The sequence below is a fragment of the Phoenix dactylifera genome, chromosome 18 (genome assembly GCF_009389715.1).
Source record: "Phoenix dactylifera cultivar Barhee BC4 chromosome 18, palm_55x_up_171113_PBpolish2nd_filt_p, whole genome shotgun sequence".
In the NCBI taxonomy this organism is placed as follows: Eukaryota; Viridiplantae; Streptophyta; class Magnoliopsida; order Arecales; family Arecaceae; genus Phoenix; species Phoenix dactylifera.
This window is the reverse complement of record NC_052409.1, coordinates 2,793,506-2,817,222: the sequence shown is the minus strand read 5'-3', so window position 1 is coordinate 2,817,222 and position 23,717 is coordinate 2,793,506. Positions and strand designations below refer to the sequence as shown.

At 37.9% G+C, this 23,717-nt stretch overlaps 2 protein-coding genes and 1 long non-coding RNA gene across 7 annotated transcripts; 2 read left to right on the top strand and 1 right to left on the bottom strand.

Moving 5' to 3' along the window:
- The first annotated feature begins 2,050 nt into the window (after nucleotides 1–2,050).
- Nucleotides 2,051–3,645, top strand: LOC103723387. Its single transcript, XM_008814289.4, has one exon. It carries the CDS (start codon nucleotides 2,318–2,320, stop codon nucleotides 3,344–3,346), a length of 1,029 nt encoding a protein of 342 aa, XP_008812511.2. The 5' UTR covers nucleotides 2,051–2,317; the 3' UTR covers nucleotides 3,347–3,645.
- A 3,839-nt stretch (nucleotides 3,646–7,484) lies between these two features.
- On the top strand, nucleotides 7,485–15,784 carry LOC103723373 (nudix hydrolase 23, chloroplastic-like). Of its 4 annotated transcripts, XM_039115388.1 has the most exons (8): nucleotides 7,485–7,792; nucleotides 8,383–8,514; nucleotides 10,484–10,560; nucleotides 13,999–14,134; nucleotides 14,239–14,379; nucleotides 14,620–14,678; nucleotides 14,764–14,790; nucleotides 14,835–15,079. In XM_039115388.1, exons 1-8 carry the CDS (start codon nucleotides 7,721–7,723, stop codon nucleotides 14,881–14,883), a joined length of 693 nt encoding a protein of 230 aa, XP_038971316.1. In that variant the 5' UTR covers nucleotides 7,485–7,720; the 3' UTR covers nucleotides 14,884–15,079. The 4 variants fall into 4 exon arrangements, with proteins under 4 accessions (XP_038971316.1, XP_038971315.1, XP_008812498.2 ...); XM_039115387.1 differs by having other exon boundaries at nucleotides 14,764–15,079; XM_008814276.4 differs by lacking the exons at nucleotides 14,764–14,790; nucleotides 14,835–15,079 and adding an exon at nucleotides 15,235–15,496 and having other exon boundaries at nucleotides 7,488–7,792.
- A 2,093-nt stretch (nucleotides 15,785–17,877) lies between these two features.
- LOC103723362 lies at nucleotides 17,878–23,556 on the bottom strand. Of its 2 annotated transcripts, none has more exons than XR_003388522.2 (4): nucleotides 22,976–23,556; nucleotides 22,744–22,836; nucleotides 22,546–22,627; nucleotides 17,878–21,978 (listed from the first exon to the last, which is right to left on the bottom strand). It is a non-coding gene; the product is annotated as an uncharacterized LOC103723362 (long non-coding RNA). The 2 variants fall into 2 exon arrangements; XR_005506805.1 differs by having other exon boundaries at nucleotides 17,878–21,953.
- Between the last annotated feature and the right edge of the window lie 161 nt (nucleotides 23,557–23,717).

The following is a 23,717-nucleotide window of genomic DNA, read 5'->3' as shown; positions in this document are numbered from 1 at the left end:
AGCATAGTTAATCCAATAGTTACATTCATATTCATGAACAAGATGCAGCTTAAAGTAATGAGATTTTTTCCTCAAAAGATTAAAGGTAATGCAGTTTTGAACCGAAGATATAGAAGTTTCACATTAAAGTAATAATAAACTTGCGCAAATACTTGATCTCTAAGATATCACGAGTAAATAGATAAGAATACATCTCGATTTACCTTTTTTTTTTTTTCTTCCAAATCGTCTAGCTTCCAAGTAATTCTTCTGCCGCCCAGAAGCAAGGAATAGCCCGGAAGGAAGGTGGCAAGATATGCGCACGACGACGGGATTCTAGCGCCGAGATGTTGGGATGCCAGAGTTCTCGTGCAACGAACGAATGCTAGATGTTTATCTAAGAGTTTTTTTTCATGAATACCTTTCTAAAAATTCAAGTATGCATGAATACATTTTTAAAATTTATATTTATTCCTATATCTTCATAAAACACATTATTTTTTTTGCGCGTGGGTTTGCAGCACTTCATCCCTAGTTAGCTACTACAGAAACTGAGCCTAAGCAAAAATACAAGCCAACGTTTGATGGATCTCAATAGTCCGATGGAACTTGACTGAAATGACTCAATAATTATGACTGAAATTTCTAAATTTTAAGACTAATTATGATTTAGACATGCATTTGCATAGTCTCTGGTGCTAAAAACCAGGTTGTTCATGTAAACAATTAGGCCAAGCGTTAAGGAGCAAAAGAAGGGGAAAAAAGAGAGGATGTTTGGGAATATAAACTGTAGCATATCATATCGCTATTTGTTTCTAGGATCATTCAAAAGTATCATTAACAAATTCTTGTCATCATATCAATGAATGAGAAATGAGAATGAACTATGTACAAACTAGTTGGCACCATAATGATATTGCTCCTCAGCGTTCATGTTGCAGACCTTTCGTACAATACAGCATGATATTTGAACTAGAACCGGTTGTTACACTTCCTTGCTTTGCAATTAAAGATTGCAGGTTCAAAGCTTGAGATAATGGATATTTAAAAATTCACACTTGATTATAGACTTATAGTACCGGTGAATCTTCTTTATGTTCGCCGAGAAAGATATTTCTATATATATATATATATATAATATTTTTTGCATGAATACTTTTCTAGACATTCAAATTTTCATGAATATTTTTTTAATTTAATATTTACATATATATATATATATATATATATATATATATATATATATATATATATATATATATATATATATCCTCATAAAACACTATTGTTGCATGAATATTTTTGATATAACGGTTCATACTGCTAGTCATAATCATATTTATTTAAATTAAAAATTAATTAAAATTATGAATTTATTATTATAGTAGTTAATGAGTTAATAGATCTTGTTGGAAAATCCAATCTGTCCATCTTCTGCCCATGATTACTTTGTTTACCTGATCCTTGAAACATAGCTATTTTTCTAATCTCTCTCGATCAAGATCCAGCCATCATGAAATGGAATTTATAATTATAGTTAAAAGATCTACTAAGTAGAGATTTTAATAAAATGGCTTCACTTGCGAGAAGTGTCTATGAAATTTTTTTCGTTTTTCTAATATCATTAATATTAAGATCTACTAACTAGTTGCTAACTCGTGATGGAGTTAAACATGCACCAAAAGATCCGCTACATGGTAGATACGGCAACCGAGGCAACCATACTTGTTCCAAGGGCATTTTGGTAATATATCGCACTTTTCATACCCAGGGACCTAGAATACTCTTCGGTCCCAACATTCCCCAAAATACCCCGATAGTTATATTGGCAATATTCGTAATATTCTCAAAATCTAAGAGCAGTTAGTCATCTCCCGTTCAAACCGATCGAACATCAGAGCTCCAAATGTTCCAATCCGAGTCAAAAAAAATAAATAAAAAATCCAAGAAATGCCCAAACGAATCGAGACCGCACGCTCGCCCCCAAATCCCAGCCATCCATCCCCCTCGACCAAATCCATCCGTCCATTCCCTCCACCACCTCTATAAATATCCAACCCCAGACCTTCCTCTAGGCCTTGGAAAGCGTTTGCCCTCCCTCGTTCCTCCTCTCTCTCCGCAGGGTATCTGGGGAGAAAAAGTAAACGAGGCCCAACGGAATCCGCGTTCCTCGTTTCGAGATCCCGGTCGCCCTCGATTGCGATCTAGGGTTGGGGTTAGGGTTTGCGATCGCGGTCTAGGGTTAGGGTTTGCGCAACGGCTAATCCCTAGATCTAACTGGAAGTAAGGTTAGGCTTTCTTTGATACTGATCTTGATTCGGTTTTGGAGTGGGAATCGATGAACGATCCGTCGCAGATGATGAACCGGAGTTTCGGGATCTGGCAGCCGCCGCCGCCCCTTGCTGCGGTGGTCGATCAGATGGGGTTCCAGAAACCCCGCCATGTCTTCGCCGCCGGCGGCGCCGTGGGAGCCAGGCCTGGATGGATGAATTGGAAGGGTAAAAAGGCCGCCGTTAAGCGGAAGAAGGCCGCTGCCGCCGCCGCCGCCCCTAGCGGCGGCGGTGGCGCCGGCGGATCCGGGTACAAACCCCCAACGCTGAAGGAGCTCCAGTTCCAGAACCGCGTCAAGGCCCGGAGGTTCTACCCCAAGAAGAAATTCACCCGATTCGCCCCATTTGCTCCCCGGAACACGACGTCCTTCATCATCCGGGCCAAAAAGTCCGGCGGGATCGCGTCGCTGGTGTCGCCGTGCCCGGTGACGCCGGCGATACTTCCGACGCCCAAGTTCTCGCCCACCCGGGAGGGCCTGGTGGACATGGCCGAGGAGTGGGGCGTCGACGGGTACGGTTCCATGAAGGGCCTCATCCGCCTCCGCTCGCCGAGCGGCTACGAGATCCGGCCTGCCGGACCCGGTGAGGAGGAGGAGGACATCGACGACGGGTCGAGCGAGAGTGACGTGGAGGAGCACATAGAGGTGGAACGGCGGCTGGACCACGACCTCAGCCGGTTCGAGATGGTATACCCCGGCGAGGAGCAAGGCGGGCCCGCGTCGTATTTGCTTGAGAACCGGGTCGACGACCACGACACCCACATTGCGCAGCTGGAGGAGGAGAATTTGACGCTGAAGGAGAGGCTTTTCTTGATGGAGAGGGACATGGCGGACATGTGTAGGAGGCTTCGGGTGCTCGAGTCCCAGCGCCGCGATAGGGAGGAGAATAATGACCACAACGAGGAAGCGGCGTCCGCATCGGAGAAGATTCCTAACGAGGAGGAGGAGGTGTCGGAGAATGAGGGGGGAGGAGATGTTTGCTCGGAGAAGAGTGTCGGGGGTTGCGAAGAGAGCGCCCTCACTCCGATTAGGGAGTGAGGGAGAGTGGATTTGGAAGGGAAAGGCAGGACTGGTTCTTCGTTATGTAAATATTAGCTTTCATCTTATGTGGAGGACTAGTCTTTCTTTCTAAATTTTTTTTTTTTTTTTTTACATGGGTAGAAACTAGAAACTAAAAGGTTGGAGTTCCTTCCTTTGGATCATATCGTTTTGAATGTTTTTGTTTTTTTTTGGGGGGGTTTGGTTTTTTTGTGATAATCTCAGCGGATGCCAAGTATAATGGATGGTGATGAAACCCTGTGATAATGGGGATTGATATTGGGATAGGAAGTATCAAATCCTTCCATAAATTGATGAAACTCTTCTTGTTCGTATATATGGCCATGGCTGGGGGAGAGGGGTTGAGGCATCCAGACCAGGAGCCCCTCAATGCATTTAGGGGCTAAGGCGAATTTGAAGGCTCCAACATAAATGCATTTGGGAGCCTCAATGCATACAAAAAGAAAGAGATAATAAATTTCTTTAGGTAAGAAATATGTCCTAACATAAATATATTTAGGGGCATCAATATATTTATAGCTATAAAGACCCCTAATGCATTTGGAAGCCTCAATGCATTTGGATCCTTATTTTGGAACTCACTATAATAAATGTATTTAGGGGCCGGGGCCTTAGGTGACTGTCTAAGAGTTGAGCTGGCTCTGATCCAGACGGTTTTGGAAAGAGTTAGCTGGTGCATTTTGTTGTTGTTGGAGAAAGTTCTGCCCTTCCATTTGTTTTCTTTGTTAATTAGCTTTAGGATTCAAGTGGATTTGATGATCTATTGATGGCTGGGATTTAACGCGTGGGATTTTCTTTCTTTGAAGATGAATGATTACACAAGCAAATTCTTCTGACAATATATTTGAGATCCAGTCGATTTTATTTTTTTCAGAAAAATCGCTGCTCAATTGCTCAAATAAACTGGAGAGAAGGTGGCGGCTATATGTATCTCGCCTGTAAGCTTAATTATTTTTATCCCCCGGGATGTAGTGGGACGTGAAAAAGATGATCTTGTAAGGTATATAAATGGTATGAACTGAATAAATAAGCGAGAAGAGAAGGCTGTAAAGATCCTTTTTTTTAGTTTTTTCTTGGTAGATTAAATGCCTGGATGCGACATAAATGTTTGTTATGGTTTGCATTAGGCTTGTCATTGCTCAAACAATAAAAATGGTAAGATATATGACCAATTCAGGTCAAGATTATTCAAAAGTTGTGAAGTGGATCTTTATTACTTGGGAGGTATTACTGGGTATTGCTATCTGTATGATGGTGTAGATTTTGTTGGTGATAGAGATCAAAAGTATTCTGCCACAGGTTATGTTCTATATATCATGAGGCGCAGTGAGTTTGGATGTCTGATCTATAATTTGTTGGTGGTAGAGATCGAAGGTGTTCTGTCAACAGGCGGCTATGTTCTGTATAGCATGAGGTGCAGTGAGTTGGATGTCTGATCTATGATTTGTTGTTGCTCTTTTTGCTATAGAAGCTAAATACATGGTGGTTATACATGCAAGGATGCTATATGGCTCAAGAGGCTGCTTAAGAGAGTTGCATGGAAGGAAAAAAGAAGGTACATGTGAGGATCCGTATGGGTGTGTGTTTAGTTCCATATCGGTTATTCGCCGAGAAGATTTTGAATACTTATACAGGACGAAAGAACCCAAAAAATACCTTTCGGCTTAACTTTTTGGGTATGGTCCCCATATGGGGTAGGACTAAGTAACTCAAAAATTACTTTCTAGGTAGCTTTTTTGGATGAGGTTCTGGATCGTGACAAATATCTATTACAATGGTTAAAGCGTACTACATTTCACTTTGTTAGTATAGATGTCTAGTATCACTTTGTTCAAGACGTTGGGGGGAACAAAAAAGAATTCTATGCAAACTAATAAGAATGCAGCTAATGTAATTACGAAGCACATCACTAAACAGAAGTTCATGTGGGGCAGAGCTTCCCTTGGACACGGGCTTACCTAAGGTAAGACTGAGCTTCCCTTGGTGTTCCATGTGTTTTGGAAGATGCTGAAACAAGTCTTTAAGTGGGAGATTTTGTATTTTTCCATTCAAATTCATGGGTTTGCATAGAAGCAAAAAAAATATCTTGCCACCCACTTCCTCACTTGTTCATTTTTCACTCATATAAACTTTGATGTTGATACGCCTTGGAACTGACCATAGCTTATCTAACATATTGACCAATAGGAGCTCGCTGCGACATCATAAGCCGACCAATAAAAACCTGCAATATAGTTGACCTCAAGGGCGCATAGAGAGTTCTTCAAAATTCAAATTGTTTTCCCAATTGCTGATAGCTCAATCACGTTCATGAATGGTTCTCATAATTGCATGATAAATGAGTGATCCGTGCATATGAGATGCATGTGCGAAACGTGTAGGCGAGATGCGCAGCCCGAGCATAATCTTCAGGACACAAGACCTATTATCAAACATGGCTAATGCATGTGCATGATGTCTTGGCGATGGGCACTGTCCCTCGTCTATATAAACTACTCCTAAGAGACCCTCCAGATAAGTGTTGCTTCTATTTCTTTTCATTCCCTTATGCCGTTATTCTATCATTCTTACAATACTTTTGCCGTCCACTAAGAGTTTTGTCTGATTTGGCATCGGAGGGTTCTCTTGCTAGACATTTTCCAGCAAGAAGATTTTTTTTCAGGTCAAAGCATGACTCAAAGCCACCATCCGAACATCCTCTTTGCCTCGAAGACATGCAGCAACCTTCAAGCTAACCTCTCCAATCGGTACAGCCAACCCACCAATCTCGTCGGCGACTTCATCAGCTCGGTTCCTGAAACAATTTCGATCCCAACGACAACAAATATACTATACCATTTCCATTTTCTTTTATATTTTATTATTATTCATAACACTCTACCATGGCCATTGCTTGGATTAATGACCATCCAGTCGCTACCCATGAAATCTCTCCCCCGCTGTATGATATCTGGCATGTTAAGGAGTCTATTCTTGCCTTCAAGCTTCTCATATTTTTAGGAGAAGGAACTAGCCAGCTGACTGGTTGGCAGCCGTGACAGATATATAGGGCTCGTTTAGTTCGCGAAAAAAGAAAGGGAGAAAATGTAATCAATGGAAAAGTAATGAGATACCTCTTGTTTGGTTGGAGTTTTTTTAAAAAAAAAAAAGATGGAAAAGTTGTATTTCCGTGGGAATATGATTCCCATATTCATGGAAAAGTCTTTCCCATGAAAAATATTGGAAAGTTACTTTCCCATGAGGCGGGAATCACTTCATTTTTATTTTTTTCCTAAAAAACGCTTCAGCATTAAAGAAGTATTAAAGAGGTAGACCTAATTTTTATTAAGGGCATAATAGGAATTATGCATAATTTTTTTAGAAAATTGGATGGTCAACCAAACATAAGTACTTTGTAAATTTGTCACTTTTCCATGGTCAACCAAACATACCAAAAGTACCTTCCTAAGCATACTCTTCCTAGGAATATGTTTCCCAGAAATCATATTTTTAGAAGGAAAAATGCTTTCCACGAACCAAACGAGCCCATGGAGGTTCAAGTATCCTTGCGGCTCTCTGATCTTGTGTTTGCCCATGCTCCTGGTCGATCATTCCCAAGAGAGTAAAATACATCCGGGCTCGCATCGCTTTTATTAAATTTAAAATAATTTAAACCTCGATGAGTAATTTAAATTTCGCCTTTGGTTTGCTTACGTAATGCTGACAAGCATTGAGAAATACCTAAAATATAGTTTGCGACGACATCTGGTTCCCGGCTGCGTAAACTCGGACTCAACCCACTTCATCTCCGGATGGATTTGGCGAAGCGATTCCCCCAAATGAACGGCTAGGATTGCTCGATCCCTTCGTGAGCCCATCTCCATCCCTCGCCGAGCCCTCGGGGCTCCCCCAAGCCACCAATCGGGATGGCGATGTGTCTGAAGCGGGTGGTTTTGGTTGGACCAGGTCCACCAGCTCAGCGGTGGACCATTCAGACCACGGAGCAAGTCGCGTGGAAAAAAAAATTGGAGAACGGGCATGGCTGTGCGTGTTGCTTTGTGGTTGGACTGGTCTACCGCTGAGCTGGCGGACCTGGTCCAACCAATATTATTTCCGTCCGAAGCGCGACCTGAACCCAACCTCCTCCTCCTACAAAGCCTCCGAATCAATCCCTCCCCAAATCGTCCTTATATCCCTCCACTTCCTTCTTGGATTCGAGGTCGTCTCTCCGTTCCTCCTCCAAGGCAAGCCTCGTAGCCTCCTCGCCCTCCCCTCGATCAACGCCCTCTCCATACGCCGAGGTTCTCTCCCCACGCCGCGCTGCTCCCCGTCTCTCGCTCGCAATCCGGCGGCGGCTATTTCAGGGCCTTTCGGATGTCTTCCGGTGCTTCGGAGGCGGACGCCCACGCTGATGTGGCCTCCGGACTGGCGGTGCCGCTGCCCGTGGTGAGTTATGCGGGCTTTGCTCTTGTTATGGATGGAAAGGGTTTGATCTTTCATTTTTTTGTTACGAATTCTTGTTTTATTTTCCCCCTTTTACGAATCGAGGGTGGGTTTCAAGAAACTGGGGAGACGGGTCTTGGGTTTTTCTTTTGTGATTTGCAGAGGGATTGGTGGGATTTTGCTTTCTATTTTCTTAAGAATTTGGATTAATGGATTATTGATCTTTACTATGGAAATGAGCGAAAATGGTTAGTCGAGAGTTGATGAATAAAATAATTTGATGAATGGCATTTGGTAGTCGCCTGCAAATTTACCTGCTAATCACTCGGATTATTTGGTATTTTGGACGTTGCTGATTTCTTCTCTGGTTTTGCGATTGTTAATTAACCTTCTGTGATGGAGCTTTGCTTAAGTTTGGATATATTCCTATATGAAGGAAGGAGTAAAGGAATTAGGTTTTTAGTCGAATTTAGTGGAGAATTTTGTTTCTACTGCTGCATCGCTGAATTTTGAATTTTAAAAGCTTTGAGATGTGTTGTCTGAAGTTTAGTTCTTGTCCAGATTCGTGATCTTGTATTATCAAGTAATTGTAGGTACATAAACCCAAAGTAAGCTTCTGTCAAGCTTGTGGGAACCCAACTAAGGAAGTTGTACCGGATGGTGAAGAAAAGGTCAGAGCAGTTTGCACTGTCTGTGGGAGCATCCACTACGAAAACCCAAAAATGGTATGACTTGTGAGCTTCAGGCTTTTGGTATATGCTGATGCTGTTTCTTATTTCATCCTCATAAAGGAAAGGTTTTCTTATACCATGCAATTTTGTGGTATTTTAACTGCTAGTGATACTGTAAGTACTAGCCACATTTGAGTGGCGTGGATTATGACCTGGATCCAATCAATTCTTTTTTGAATTCCTAGACATGTGATTCCTTCAAAACCTGCTCCTATCGTTTTGTACATAGTTCTTGATACAATTCCGTATTTTTTCATCTTCCTGTAAACCCACGGAATAATTTTTTGTTTGTGCGAACCAAAAGGAACGGTGACTTTGGGTTGTACCAAGTCTGAAACCAAGTGGATTTATTTTTTGTCCCATATTTTTCTATTATGTTCTCTTTCCATTCATATTTTTAATATGAATCTAAATCTTAGATTGATCGATCTAAAAATGATTTAGATTTTTCCTTTAATACAATTGTTATATGACAAGTGGTTTTTTTTATCGTATAACTACGTCCCCGAGCCCGAGGTCTTAACTTTTTCACAATAGCACTTCTATTGATTTTGGCTTTACTAATGAATGAATCAGCTTCGTTCAAACTCATGTTCTGATTAACATTTGTTTCAGCAGAATAAATGAATTGTAAAATTGGATAAGATGCTTCATAAGGCATGAGTTGCGGTATTATAAGTGTTTGCTCATAAGAATGTGTGTGGATCTAATCAATTCCTCTTTGCACTTTTAAAACAAATATACATATGTTAAGCTAAAACTTTTGTTTCCTTATTTTCTTCTCTATTTGAACTTCAGTTCTTTATCATAAGGTCATCCCTCACCAATGAATGATAAGTACTTTTTTTAAACTTTTTTCGTTCTTTTATTTTACATTTTATTTTATTTTTTTAATTTCTATTAATATTTCTATTAATATTTAATATTCAAAAATATTATTAAATTTTAAATAATTTAATGACGAGACTTATTGTCATTTCTTGTATCTCTTGCGAATGTCGGAGTAGGTGCATGGAGTATTAGAACGGAAAGATCCATTAGATAATGAACTATTGGTTCTAAGCCATCTCTGGCGATGAATCAACAATTCGAAGTGCTTTTCTTGCGTATTCTTGATGAACCAGCGTTTATATATAGATGTAGATGATTTGTTTGGAAAGTAATAAGTCTCTTTGAATTTCTTCATCTGCAAAGAATTCTCGACGTGAAAACACAGAGACAAAGGGCTGATCTTTGAATAGGAAAAAGAATGGATCCGCAGGGTCCCAAATGAATTGGCTTATTCGAAAAAAGCCTTGTTCTTTGGAAGATCTATCTCGTGTCTGGTACTGCATGGTTCCACTTTGCAAGAGCTCCAAATTGGCAAGTGTAGATGGAAGAACCTCATTGGCTAAGCACTAAAAGAAAAGATTTTTTTTATAGTATACATATAATCTTATGTCAGACTTGTAGATATTAGATGCATGTAAATTCTATATGCCCTCATTCTGAACGTAAGCTAATATGCCGCCATTAATGCATACATCCAGAACAACATAATGCTCAAATGGCCGGATCTTACCTAACAATCATCGATATACATCTCTATTTACATGAACCTGTTATAGCAATACAACTTGCTTCTCACACATGATAGTAAAACCCATATTTTGCCTATGATACTTCTTCATAATCTGAATTATTGGGAAAGAGATTTAGGGCTCCATATCTGAGCTGGTTCAAGGCACAGGGATCAACATTGTCACCAATTCAGTAAGCTTAGAAACTAGGATCAAGTCCATGCAGTCATCCAACCTAGATACTATGTTATGAGAAGGTAGGATTTTTAGTAACCATTGTGACCATCAAGCCTTCTCTCATCAATTTGGGTTACAATTTGAATTAATATTAATCATTATCAAAAGTCATCATTTTTCAAGTTACTTTTATGTTCACTCTGGGCCTTTGGGGATCAATGTTGCAGGTTGTTGGTTGCTTAGTGGAGCATAATGAGAAGATTTTGCTATGCAAACGCAAAATTGAGCCATCTTATGGACTCTGGTGCTTATCCTATTCTCTTCACCTCTAGTTGTTTGAATACTTGGTTTATTTTTTCTCTTGTTTTGTTTTTGATCATGATGATCAAATCTAATGAACCAAGTGGTTGATTTTGCATGACCTTGGTTCTGTTTATGTGGTTATAGTTTGCGATTGTTGGTTTCAACTAAACTTATTTCCCCTACTTGAATTTATGTGCATCTATTCTTTAAACTAGTAGAGATATAAAACCGTAGATTATTAAAATTTTAAAATTGGGAGGATGCATATATACATGTATATAAATGTACTGATTTTTATTCTTGTTATAAATGAATTAGCAAGTCTGGTATATTATGATAAGAAGTTCAGTAATGTTGTAATAGTACATGGACTAGATGCGGTGCAGAAATATTCTTGGAACATGATGATTTACTGGTAAAAGTTTATGGTATTATATTAATAGAAGATAATAGGTTTAATGATGTGGTCAGTCCCGGTCTGTGCTGCCAGTACTGTATCGATCCGGAGAGAGAGAGGGTCATGGGAAGAATCCAAAACTAAGTCTCCGCAGACTGGATTGCCCTAGTCTATCCCGGCTAGGGCAGAGTGGGATGGTTGCTTCATGAAATTTGAGACAGGCTAGCTTCTTGAACACTAATTTTTATTTTTTATTTTTAGTATTTTTTCTCTTTATTCTTGTTGTTAATGGTCATTCCAATCTGTACGTACCATCCCGTTACTGTACTGGCCCAGCACTAGACAGGGACATGCCCCAATTTTGGGATTTAAACTCTATCATGATATTGAACAACATAGTCTCCATTTACCAGAGTTATTGTGTTTGAAGATGCATAATCAAGGCTGCAACTTTATATACCATTTATGATATGTGATTCATTTGCTTAGGAGACAACTTTTCCTAGGGTAAAGAAATCCTGCCCCTATGATTCTTTGTAGTATTCTGACCTGTTCTACTACAAATTAAACCTTGACACAGTGCAAGAAATCTTTCTTATCTAGTTCATACAGTGTCTTTGTATTTCTTCTTAGGGTACTGCTCCCTGCTGCTTAAGGTATAACAGAATGAAACCTGATTAAGTGATTATGTACAAGCCAAACTGACACCCATTAACCATTGATACTTTGGAATATACTGATTAGGGAGACTCTCTTATACATAGGAAGTCTATCAATTGAAAATTAGTCCCATTGGTGGATGTAAATGTAAAAGCAAGAATTTGTGGTTGCTAGAATAAATGCTAATACGGGGTAGATCTATGGCCAAAATTTTTATAATTGTACATATAACTTAGAGTTTACTTGAACCTCTACTATGGTAAGTGGGCTGAGACACAGAGCGCTCTCCTTCATGGACCAACCAAACATGTTGAATACCTTGCTGCTCTCTGCATAACAAGGTGATCATGAGAGTTGTCAACTTTATGATTTCATCAATAGAATGAGCTAGTCAATGTCTTCAGTACAAAGCTTCAATGTTATCAACTTGATGCTATATTTTTGAGCCAGTTATCCATGATATTCATCCACAAGCTAGGGAATTAGCTTGGTTGGAATGGTTATTAAACCATTGTGTAATTCAAGAATTTGAGTTTTTTGATTGCTCTGTTTATGTACTTAAGTGACCTAAGGGGTTCTTTTTTGTTTCATGACCAAAATGAACAAATTCTTAAAACAAAGTATATAGATACTCGTATAATGTAGTTTTATGTTTTTTTGGTAGGATATCATGTAGTTTTATTCAGTGATATCTCTTGCTCTTATCTTTCCTTCCCTTTTCTTGTTCTCTTTGAATTTAATAAATACAAAAAGGCGAGGGCAGCTTTTTGAGCTGGACTTGAGGCATAACAAAATGCCTTTTGGGCGGTTCGTCCTCTTATAATAAGTTAGCTCACGTTCTTATCAGAGAGGCAATCAAGTGTGCAACAGTTGAGACTATTGTGGAATGGTGAGTAAATGAGATAGAGCCTGTATGCATAAAGGTATTTTATGAATGAGGTATTGATCTTCAAACGATCAGGTGCCCATGTTTATGAAGTTATATCTAGAATGATAAGATTGGACTGGTGTCTCCTTTTTATGATGAATGATGACTTTAAAATTGATGACCTGAAGTGTGGAGTTGACTGGAGGTAGAAAGGTGATCCTTCTATGAAGCCCTTTTCGCTTTCTTTCTTTTCTGTTTTTTGAAAAAAAATACTTTTGTGGGTTTACGATCCTTGATGAAATGCATATCCAGTCATTGAGACCTTTTTTCTTTTGCAAAGGTGGCTTCCAGGGTGATAAGGGGTAGCAGTCGCAATTGAGGAGGGTGATTTTGGTTTTGGGGCTCACTTACAGCTCAATCGGTGCGCTATCTTGCTTGAAATGGCTTGTAATTTAATGAAGCAAGATTGAGTTACATGTTGAAGTTAGCTTTAGAGGGAATGCTATCTGTTCCATGGAGGATGTTGTATGTGATTTTGATTCTTAAGTCAACATGTATGAATCTTTACCACATGCTGGCAATTGGGTTGCCTGTTAACTAGAATATTATGAAAGAAGGTTGAGAAAGGTGGAGAAAGTTGCATATAACTGCAACCTGTTTATTTCAGTCTAGATAACTTTTATGCTCGTTGCATCTCTCACATTATTGCCTCCACTTGAGTGGGCTGGTCCTTTCCGGGCACCTACACATACTTTCAGAAATAACTTGGATGTTCAATAGACTCGGATCCATGGTGGAAGCTTTTGGAGCACACATTTCAAAATCAGATGTGCAGGTGCATGCACTTTTTGCCTGAATTGTACTTGTAAGGAGTTTGTAGAGTTATACATAAATGATCTGTCTACTTTGTTTGAACACTTTCTTGTATCCACAGCCAAAAGTACCAAGCGTAGCTACTGTTCAGATAAAGTGATAAACAATGCAATTCTGAGTGCAGATTTGATAAAAAAATGTAGTCCACATCTCTATCAATATTTTTTAACGGTAACTTTTACAAACCTGGGCAAACAGTTATCCTCAATAATATGTTATTCTATGCATAGGATACCATCAATTGAAGTTAATGTTTTTCAGTTTATTCAAAGTTCAAGCAGGTAATATGTTTTATCAGTCCTTGAAGTGTCACTGTTGTATGATTTGGAAGTTGTGTACATGGCTGAATGTGCTTATCTGTGCAATAAGGGCCTTTTAGAACGCTTGTTCAACATTCGTTTTATTTTTGAACAATTTAACTATTTGATAGGAACGGTGCCATAATTTTGTGCTTTATGTATATAATTAACTTATTCTGACGAGTCAACAAACTGTTTATGATAACCAAGTTTCTGTTGCTAGCACCTCATGTTCAATTTAGTTGCTGATATTTGTTTCTGCATCATGACAACACCTATCTATTTGATCACTTTAGAGTCTTTGATATTCATCTTTGACTGGTATACATCACATGTCTGCAGGACTCTTCCTGCCGGTTATTTGGAAATTGGGGAGTCAGCTGCAGAAGGGGCAGTCAGGGAAACCTTAGAAGAAGCATGTGCTGAAGTGGAAATAGTTTCGCCATTTGCTCAGTTAGATATTCCTCTCATTGGCCAAGTGAGATAACATAATTTTATTGGGAACTGATTTTGGATATTTATAGTCACCATGGGCTTTGACATGAAGCTTCTGATGTGTTTTCACTCTCATATGCAGTACAGAGTTACATCATATTCCAAGCAAGACTAAAGACACCACATTTTTCTCCAGGCCCTGAGTCACTGGAATGTGCACTTTTTGCCTTGGATGATATACCATTTGATTCCCTAGCATTTTCATCAGTCATTGTCGCCTTAAAGATGGTTATCCCCTTCTCTTTCTTGACTATGCATCCTTCTTTTTTTGTTGTTTTCTTTTATCAGTCTTTTTATGCTTATGGTGGAATTGTAGGGTTAGTTCGATTTCCATAATTTTTATCTTGTATTTAGTTGCAAGCCTTTAGTTGGGAGGATATTGTCAACAGTGGTTATTTTTATATTCTGCCAATGAGCACTATCAAATGATATTTTTGAGGACTTTATTCTTGTGTTCTGTGGTTGCAGTATATTGAAGACAAAAATGATGGAAACCTCAAGTTTCATTATTGCACCATAAATAAAAGGTAAACCATGATTCTTAAATCACTTGCTTTTTTTTGACCTTACTTTCATACTTCAAAAGTCTGATTGACTATAAACAACCACAAGGAAAGGAATGGCTAATCACAAACTCAAATCTGAACCTGTGCCCCCCGACGTACTGGCACACCAACACTCAAGGAAATTCTGCTGAATAGGTTAGGTAAAAAGATATTTATGAGGTGCTGAGTTGATAGAAACAAAGACTGAAAATTATTGTGACCTTGGCAAAAATAGCTTTGTGGCTTGCATCATGTGAGGAGGGATTTTGTCTTGCAACTCTTGCTTTTTCAGATCCTGTCATGTTATTATAGTCTCATTGTATCTTTCCCCGCATACGCATTTATTTTATTAATTTTTAATAAAATAAATGCTTATTTAGATATAGATGACACCTGGTTCTAGCTGCGATTCAAGATATGTATGAATTTCAAGTGTTTCATGCTTTGACAAGTGAGAAAACAAATTAGAGATGCAACCTCAATACTGTTTATGCTTTATATCCTTCTATTCAGTCAGTTGCTTTGCTTGACAGACCAGGCGCTAGCCCATCTGATCCCCGTGGTTTTGATTTGGATTACCATTTGCATTCATGAAGATGGTGCATTTGTTGCGTTCTGAAACATACAATCATCAGGATAATGTTGAAAGATTGGCGCTGGTAATTTGCTCAGCAGAACATATCATTGTTGCTTCTCAATCAATTCGGACGTTTGGGCTGAGGCTACTATCATTCTGGGCATCTGGATTATGCCGGATACTTCCTATTAAAATGAAAGCATTTTTTTCTCATTAGATCAGGTCACATTCCGAAATCTTTTTCATGTGCATCCAAGGGTGGTACTTTCTCTTTTACTTGTTCAAAACATTTTAGATAAGATGACATCATTATTTTTTTTTGTGAATCTTTGGTATTAAATATGAAACAGGTGTCAAATTAATTCCTTGTGGGAGTAATTGTTAAGGACGTTGCTGGAATTATTTTTCAGCAGGTTGTCTCTACAGCCTTTTAGTGCTAACCTCAGATGTTTTTGTTACAATTCCCAGCACATAATCTATTGCTAAATTGCATGGTTCATCATATTTGGAATATTGCCCATCTAGTGTTGCTTGGATGGAGTGGAAAGAGCAGGAAGGATGTAGCGTTTCACCATTACAGTGGTGAAAAGCAGTGACGATTATCTCTCGAAGTGGTACAGCTGGAGAGATACTTGGGGACATGCTATTCTGATTTCAATGAATAAGCAATCTTCTTGTTGAATGATTGTGATATTCCCCTAAAGCCTGTTGATTATTAGGTCTCACACTGTAGGGGTTTGCTTTGATGATGCTCATCAGTCATGACACGTATTTTGTCTCCATCTCGTTGGAGATCCGTGCTAAGGCTTGCTCGGATGCAGTGAAGATTTACCAAACTGTTGCCTTGACAAGCATGGGACAATAAGAGCGACTGAAAATCCATGCAGTGAATGTTGCGGGCATGAGTCGTTGGCATGTTCAAGACCACTTTGGTTCCCAGGAATGGGAGGTGCCAATGTATAAACTCTTCATTCCTGTCAATTTCCATATTGGTGCATCATAGAATGTTGGTTTAATGGATACATGATTCCCACCAAAAAAAGGGGTGAAACCATACCCATTATCTACTTTGATTATGTGCCAAAAGAATAGCAAAAAAGATTTTTTACATGCACATTTCCATATTGGCAGATCATAGAGTGCTGATTTACATATATACACACACACATATATATATATATATATATATATATATATATATATATATATATATACATACATACATACATACATACATACATACATACATACATACATACATACATAAAGTACACACACACACATATACACACCCATACATACGTATATACAAACATATATACATATACACACATACATAAACATATATATGTATATATATACATACATACATTCATATACACACACATACATATACATACATTCATATACACACACATACATATACATACATACATATATACATACATATACATATATACATATATATATATATATATATATATATATATATATATATATATATATATATATATATATATATATATTACTATATTTAGTAGTATTACTAATTTTAGCACTATTACTATTTTTAGTACTTTTATTATTTTTACTATTATTACTATTTTCCACACTTTTACTATTTTTAGTACTATTATTATTTTTAGTAGTATTACTATATTTAGTAGTATTACTATTATTACCATTTTTGATGCTATTACTATTTTTAGTATTAGTACTATTACTATTAGTGGTTCTAGTACTATTATTAGTACTATTACTATTTTTAGTAGTATTACGATTATTACCATTTTTAGTGCTATTAATATTATTACTATGTTTAGTATTAGTGCTATTCTATTATTGGTACCATTACTATTTTTAGTAATATTACTATTTTTGGTAGTATTACTATTTTTAGTCGCCTTACAATATTTAGTAGTATTACTATTTTTAGTACTATTACTATTTTTAGTAGTTTTATTATTTTTACTATTATTACTATTTTCAACACTGTTACTATTTTTAGTACTTTTATTATTTTTACTATTATTACTATTTTCAATACTGTTACTATTTTTAGTACTTTTATTATTTTTACTATTATTACTATTTTCAACACTGTTACTATTTTTAGTACTTTTATTATTTTTACTATTATTACTATTTTCAATACTGTTACTATTTTCAGTACTTTTATTATTTTTACTATTATTACTATTTTCAACATTGTTACTATGTTTAGTATTTTTATTATTTTTACTATTTTTAATACTGTTACTATTTTCAGTACTTTTATTATTTTTACTATTATTACTCTTTTCAATACTGTTACTATTTTCAATACTTTTATTATTCTATACATATATATATATATATATATATACACACACACATACATACTCAGACTAGGCTTGCCAGTTGCCACTCCTCGCCAAAGATGGGAAACACATCACCAGAGGATACCTTCACATTTATATAGAATACACGAGAAGTGAGATATGAATAAATCATATTATTAGCCTGTTAACCATCAATAAAAAGAAAAACAGACCATCAACCATTATTCAACAAAAAAATAAAATAAAAATATTAAAACCGAATATGTGATCTCCAGCCAACAGATTAGTGGATGTCTAACAAATAAATTGATATAACATTCCAGAATACAGCTAATAGATTAACCTTTTTATGTCCTAATTTGTATCACCACCTTTTGGACCAATCCAAACACAAACGAACAAACAATGCTTTCTTGTTGGGAGCAAGCCACTTAAAACATCTATGTAAATGCCAATTAAAAAAAAATGATAAGCAGCAAGACGAAGGCCAATGGCTAATGGAATGGTGACATCCTCTCCCAACAAATACCCTTCTCGCTTTCAAACAAGCAACTCTATTCAATTTGTAAACGAAACGGTAAATCAGAATTTTCTTTAACTTACTCTAATAAAATAAAATAGAAGCTGGGAAAATTGGCAGGATTAAAATGTTCGCTTACAGAACTGTCCAGCTATTTAAGTTCAGCATAAATAGGCAAATCCATATATCTCCTATTATTATATGTCTGCAACAGGCAAAGAGCACTAAATTAGATGGCATCCAACGCAATTCTATCCGGGTAATATTAATTGTACCAACCCTTTTATCGTATTTATCTTCATCAAAAAGATCCTTCCACAAACAACATATGGCTGTTATTCGAATTATGCCCGATACATGGTAATATCATCCTGTTGGGGAAAAAAATGCTAAACACAACATATCAGCCATCCTTTCCTGCATGGCAAAGGCATGAAATCTTCAACAACTAGACAAGGATATTGGCCCTTCATCGTGTGGATCAAATGTGAAACCAGTGGATTGGGCCCAGTCCATGACCGGCCTTGCCACATTTGAGCCAATTGCATGTGTGACACACATGAGGGCAAATGGGAGCACGGCTCGAGCCGGAGTCTTCTTCCTCAGTCGTAATGAGATTGAAAGTTTATCGCAATCCAGAGACCGGCCGAATAAGGCTGAGATCAGTTGTTTAAAGATGCTCTTCTTTCTCCTTTGACTTCACCCAAGTTTGAGCTACCAATCCCAAGCTCCACCTCCAATCTTTCTCGATTCGTTGCCGGACCACCTCGCCGAACCAAGATAAGTCTTCTTCTTCTCCTTTTCTCTCTCTCCTATTTTATTAGCCAACCTTGAATTTGATTTGGATAGAAAAGAAAAAAAAAGGAAAAAATCCAAGTTTTTGTGTGTACTAGATTAAAGTAGTAAACTGATCTCTGGCTGATCCTACCGCAGCCGTCACGCCCCCGTTTTAGCATTTTTTGGGGGGAGTAGGGTAGCTCCTATTCCAATGGAAGGACATGTCGATATGGAAGGTATGCTTCTGATAGTGCTCCTGCCTTTGCTTTAGAGTGAAGCCGCTGGTGGATCAACACTAAGGGATGCTAGAAGAGGCAAGGATGCTGGCACTAGTCTTCCAACTTTTTACTGCATGACTTTTATCATTTTATAATCTCTAAATGTGTATCACCTAATACTTAAGTTGTTTTGAAAGGATCCTTCTAATGACCCATTTATCTACGTCACTGATGGATTAGGATTCTTTTAGCTAAAATTGTTCCCCACCAGGTCTAGGGCCCTAAATTAGCCTTGATGGTAGCGGTATTAGTATCCAAAAAACCTGAACTTGATATCCCTCAAATGGAGAAAAAACTTGCTAATTTCCTTTTTAATACAACCATTTGACTCTATCTGATATCCCTCCCGGGAATACAGAGATCAGTGATAGTTCGGAACCAGCAAACGGAGGCTGAAAAGCCGTAGTGCGTTAGCACGCTCTTCCGTTTTTCAGCAGACTTCGACAGCTGCGAGCGGAGCGTCGAAAAGAGAAGCGAGCCGCGCTAGCGCGCTACTCTTCCTTTATGAGCGAAACTCTATCCAGATCTACCTCTCGGGCTGCTACTATAATTGAAAAGATAGCTACAATCCTTCCAGAATTTCTTAGCAACCCTACAACACTTGTTTTCCTTGACTTTTGTTTCAACAAAACCCATCAGCCGCCGAAGTTCGTTGAGCCAGCCTTGCCACCTCCTGTCGATATCGGGGTTGGCCACCATGGCTGCCCCTTAGATCTGATCGCAAAAGAAAGGGTGAGATGAACTCCCCCCTCTTTCGGTGAAAAAGAAGAATCTCTCTCTTCTTTTTCTCTCCTCTTTCTCTTTCTCTCTCTCCTCTCTTCTTTTCTCTTATCTCTCTCTACAAAGTTTCTCTCCCTTGACTTATGAACAGACATATTGATTGATATAGGTTGACCCGTTCCATTGACAACCAAACTCAGACATCCGATTGAACCCAAACTAAGATTCTCTCTATTCTCTATACTTTTTCTCTACTCTCTCTAGAGATGATAGACCAGCAAGGTACTTCTCTTCATGATTCTGGGTCAACCTTGATCCTTGCTAAATACTATTAGATTTGATCGTCTCGATCTTTGTTGAACCATTTGTACCTTAGTCCGAGCATAATTCGATAAATTTCACTTTGACCGGACCAACCAAAATGTCGGGCACTTCTACTTGGTCAGCTCTATGAGAATGTTGAAATTTAAGATTTCTATTTTTAAAAAATAATTATGATGAAATTTTAATAAAAAATATAATTTTTAGATATTAGACTCTGAGAAGAAATTTTGGAATTAATTGAATCTGTTAGTTGGATTGCGTTCGCAAGGTAAGTAATGTACTTTTTTCTCTAGATCTATTGGCAAATTATAGATTTTTCTAATTGAATCATTCTTAATTTATGAAGCTGATGCATAGTATTTTATTATTATATGCGCCTCTTTCTACAATACTATATAATTTTTCATTGTATCTTTTGATTTCAATATGGATTATGTTCGATTGATTTAGATATTGTATGAATTTATGTATCTTACAATTTAGAACACTAAATATGAGAAAACGAGTTTTTGCTTCAAAATGAATTTGAACTCGCAGCAAGGCTATGTATCGATACCCTGCTAGTGGAGGTTATTCGCTGGTATATCGATACCCTGCTAGTGGAAGGTTATTTACTGATATATCGACATCCTGCCAGTGGGGGTTATTCACTGGCATATCAACACTCTGCCAGCGAGTGTTATACATTGGCATATCGACACCCTACCAACAGGGGTTATACGTTGGCATATCGAAACTCTGCCAATTGGGGTTATATGTTGGCATATTAACACCCAGCCAGTGGGGGGTTATTCGTTGGCACTTCGATGAGCTCATATTCTGACCCAACCATAATGTATAAATGTGGTCATAGCTTATGGTTGTCGAAATGAACTTGATGATTTGAAAGATACTTGATTTATGAAACAAGATTTGAAATTTAAAGTGACTGGATAGCATATCGATTTGGCTTTGAATCGATTTAATTTGCATGCTTAATTTCAGTATATTATTATTGTTTTATTGATTGTTTTATTTAGCTAAAGTGTTTATTGCTTACTGGGCTATCTAGCTTATTATACAATTTCTTTTTTTTTATAGATACAGAGAAATAGCCTACTAAGGTTATTCAATATAGAAGAGCGATTAGAAGAACTGTGGTACAAGTTATTTTAGATTAGAGTTTATTTAAATTGTGTATTACCTTAGACTAATATTAGAATTGTGAGATATTGTAAGCTGAGTTGGTTAATGAAAAAAATATTGCATATTATTAGTTAAATTGTTTTATTGCATATTTATGATATCATGTTGAAATGTCTTGCATGCTTATGGGAAGAGTTTCCTATGAATATGCCGTGGTTGCCGCAACTCTCGGCTTGCGATCTCGAGTCAGAGGCGTGACATCAGATCAATATGGAATAAATAATACAATCTTCCATTTAACCTCAAAAAACCTCTTAAAATTTCTTTAGTCACTATGCCTTTCCAGAATGACTTAAGGATATAGATTAATTTTTTAAATGTTCGATTCTCCAATCTGATTGAAGGTATGAATTTCAATGTTTGAATTGGAATATTTCTCCACGGTCTATCCATAAGAATTTCCAGATGGTTAGTCAGTCATAGTACTGCCAAGTCAATTTGAATGTCTAGTAAACAGAAAGTATAGAACACTCACCTTTAATGTATCTTCATGATTATTGAATGAGTTCATTAAAAGAAGAGAGACATTGCAACCATATTTCCTGTTCAGAGACTCTGCAGAGATTGATATTTCAATCACCTATCAGAAAATGCAAAGAAATATTAAAAAAAAAATCAATGCCAAGAGTTAACTCTATTTCAATGATGATCACATCAGGAAATGTCAACCCGTTAAGGACTTCAATAACAGAGCCGCAATGGATCAGGATATTATTATTACAACATGTTTCACTTATAGCTAAGAATCACATGTGAACATGAGTTCCATGTAAGACTGAAAAAAGTGATAATATTAATGCAACCCGAACAATAAATTTACTCATGGTACTTTCCAATTCACATTCTCATCATGAAGCAAAATATTTATTCACCTCTACTTGAAACAAAAAGCTACACTGAGCATGCACCAACAATTAAATAAATGAATTTCGATATTGTCATCTATATTTTAATAACGAAGTCACTGAAGATTTTACTATTTGCTTCATCATAAAACTAAGAACAATCATAATGCAAATGCCTCTGAATAACAAGCACAAACCATTGTCAAATTTACGGTTAGAATTAATTAAAGAGCGCTCACAAATTAATCCAGAATTCTGATCACAAGAAAAACAAAAACTCTCATGATTAGATTTTGTCTTACTTGGGACCTGTACAGCCCATTGTCGTCCCCAGACCACCGTTAAGCTTCAACACAACCAGCTTGTCAAGAAGTTTCTTAGTTGCTTCAAGATGTGCATTTCATTTGATTAGAACAAAACCATATTCAAACAAATTCCATGATCGAAAAAAAAAAAAATCGCCAGTAAGTCCAAGATCCATTTAAAGTCAAAAATAATACCTTCAGGAGGTGGCGCTAGGGTCTCATAAGGCACAACAACCTCATCAGTTGGGAGTCTGGATCTTACTCCTCTCGATCTGCGGCGCCTCTCCACTGCAATCAGGCAACAATAACAAGAAAAGAAACCTCAAGCCCCGTAGAAAAAGACTGAATTCAAGATCTCAGCGCAAAAATATGCATCAAGAACCATCAAAATCATAGGAATTTGATCCCTAAAACTAAAGGGATCTACCTCAAATAGCGAGAGTCGAGATTGATGAACCCAGATTTCTCGTTTTCACTACCAAGAACAAGATATGATCAAGAACCCGTATCAGATCCGAGATCTTCCTGCCCAAAAATGCATTCCGGCACGAAAAACGGATCAAGAACGGGAAAAAAAAAAAAATCCCATGCCAAGAATCGCTTCACTGATCTGATCGAGACCAGCAACCACAGAGCGGAGCTCTGAGAGCTTCCCTTCGGAAACAACGACAGCCATTAGCGACCGAGATCGGCTCCAGAGAGAAAAAGGGCAGAGACAAGAGAAAGAAATCGAGAGGGTTCAAATGAGCAACAAGAGATGTGAGAGCAGAGGCAGAGGAGGTTTTGGCGCCCTCTCTCCGGGAATGAGAAGCGCCACGTGTAGAAGCCAGGGGGCGACGATTTCCGTCAGATGTAACCGAATGCTCGGGGGCGGATCACGACGCTCGGTCGGGGAGAAAGCGATGTCGCCGCGGGCACGCGACGTTTCAGGACACGTGGCGAGTAACGAGAGACGGGGCAAGGAGGAGGTCGGGAGCGTGACCGTCCGTTTCGTGTGACGACGGTGTCTCTGTAGCCCACCGTAGGGTCTTGGCCGTCCCGCCGGGAGATATATAAAAGGCTACGTGCTGATGAGGCCCGAGGTGCCTAAAGTACAGCTGGCGCAAAAAAAAAAAAAAAAAATCAAATTTTATATGAGCGCGGTCCAAAACTTGGTTAAAATTGAATAG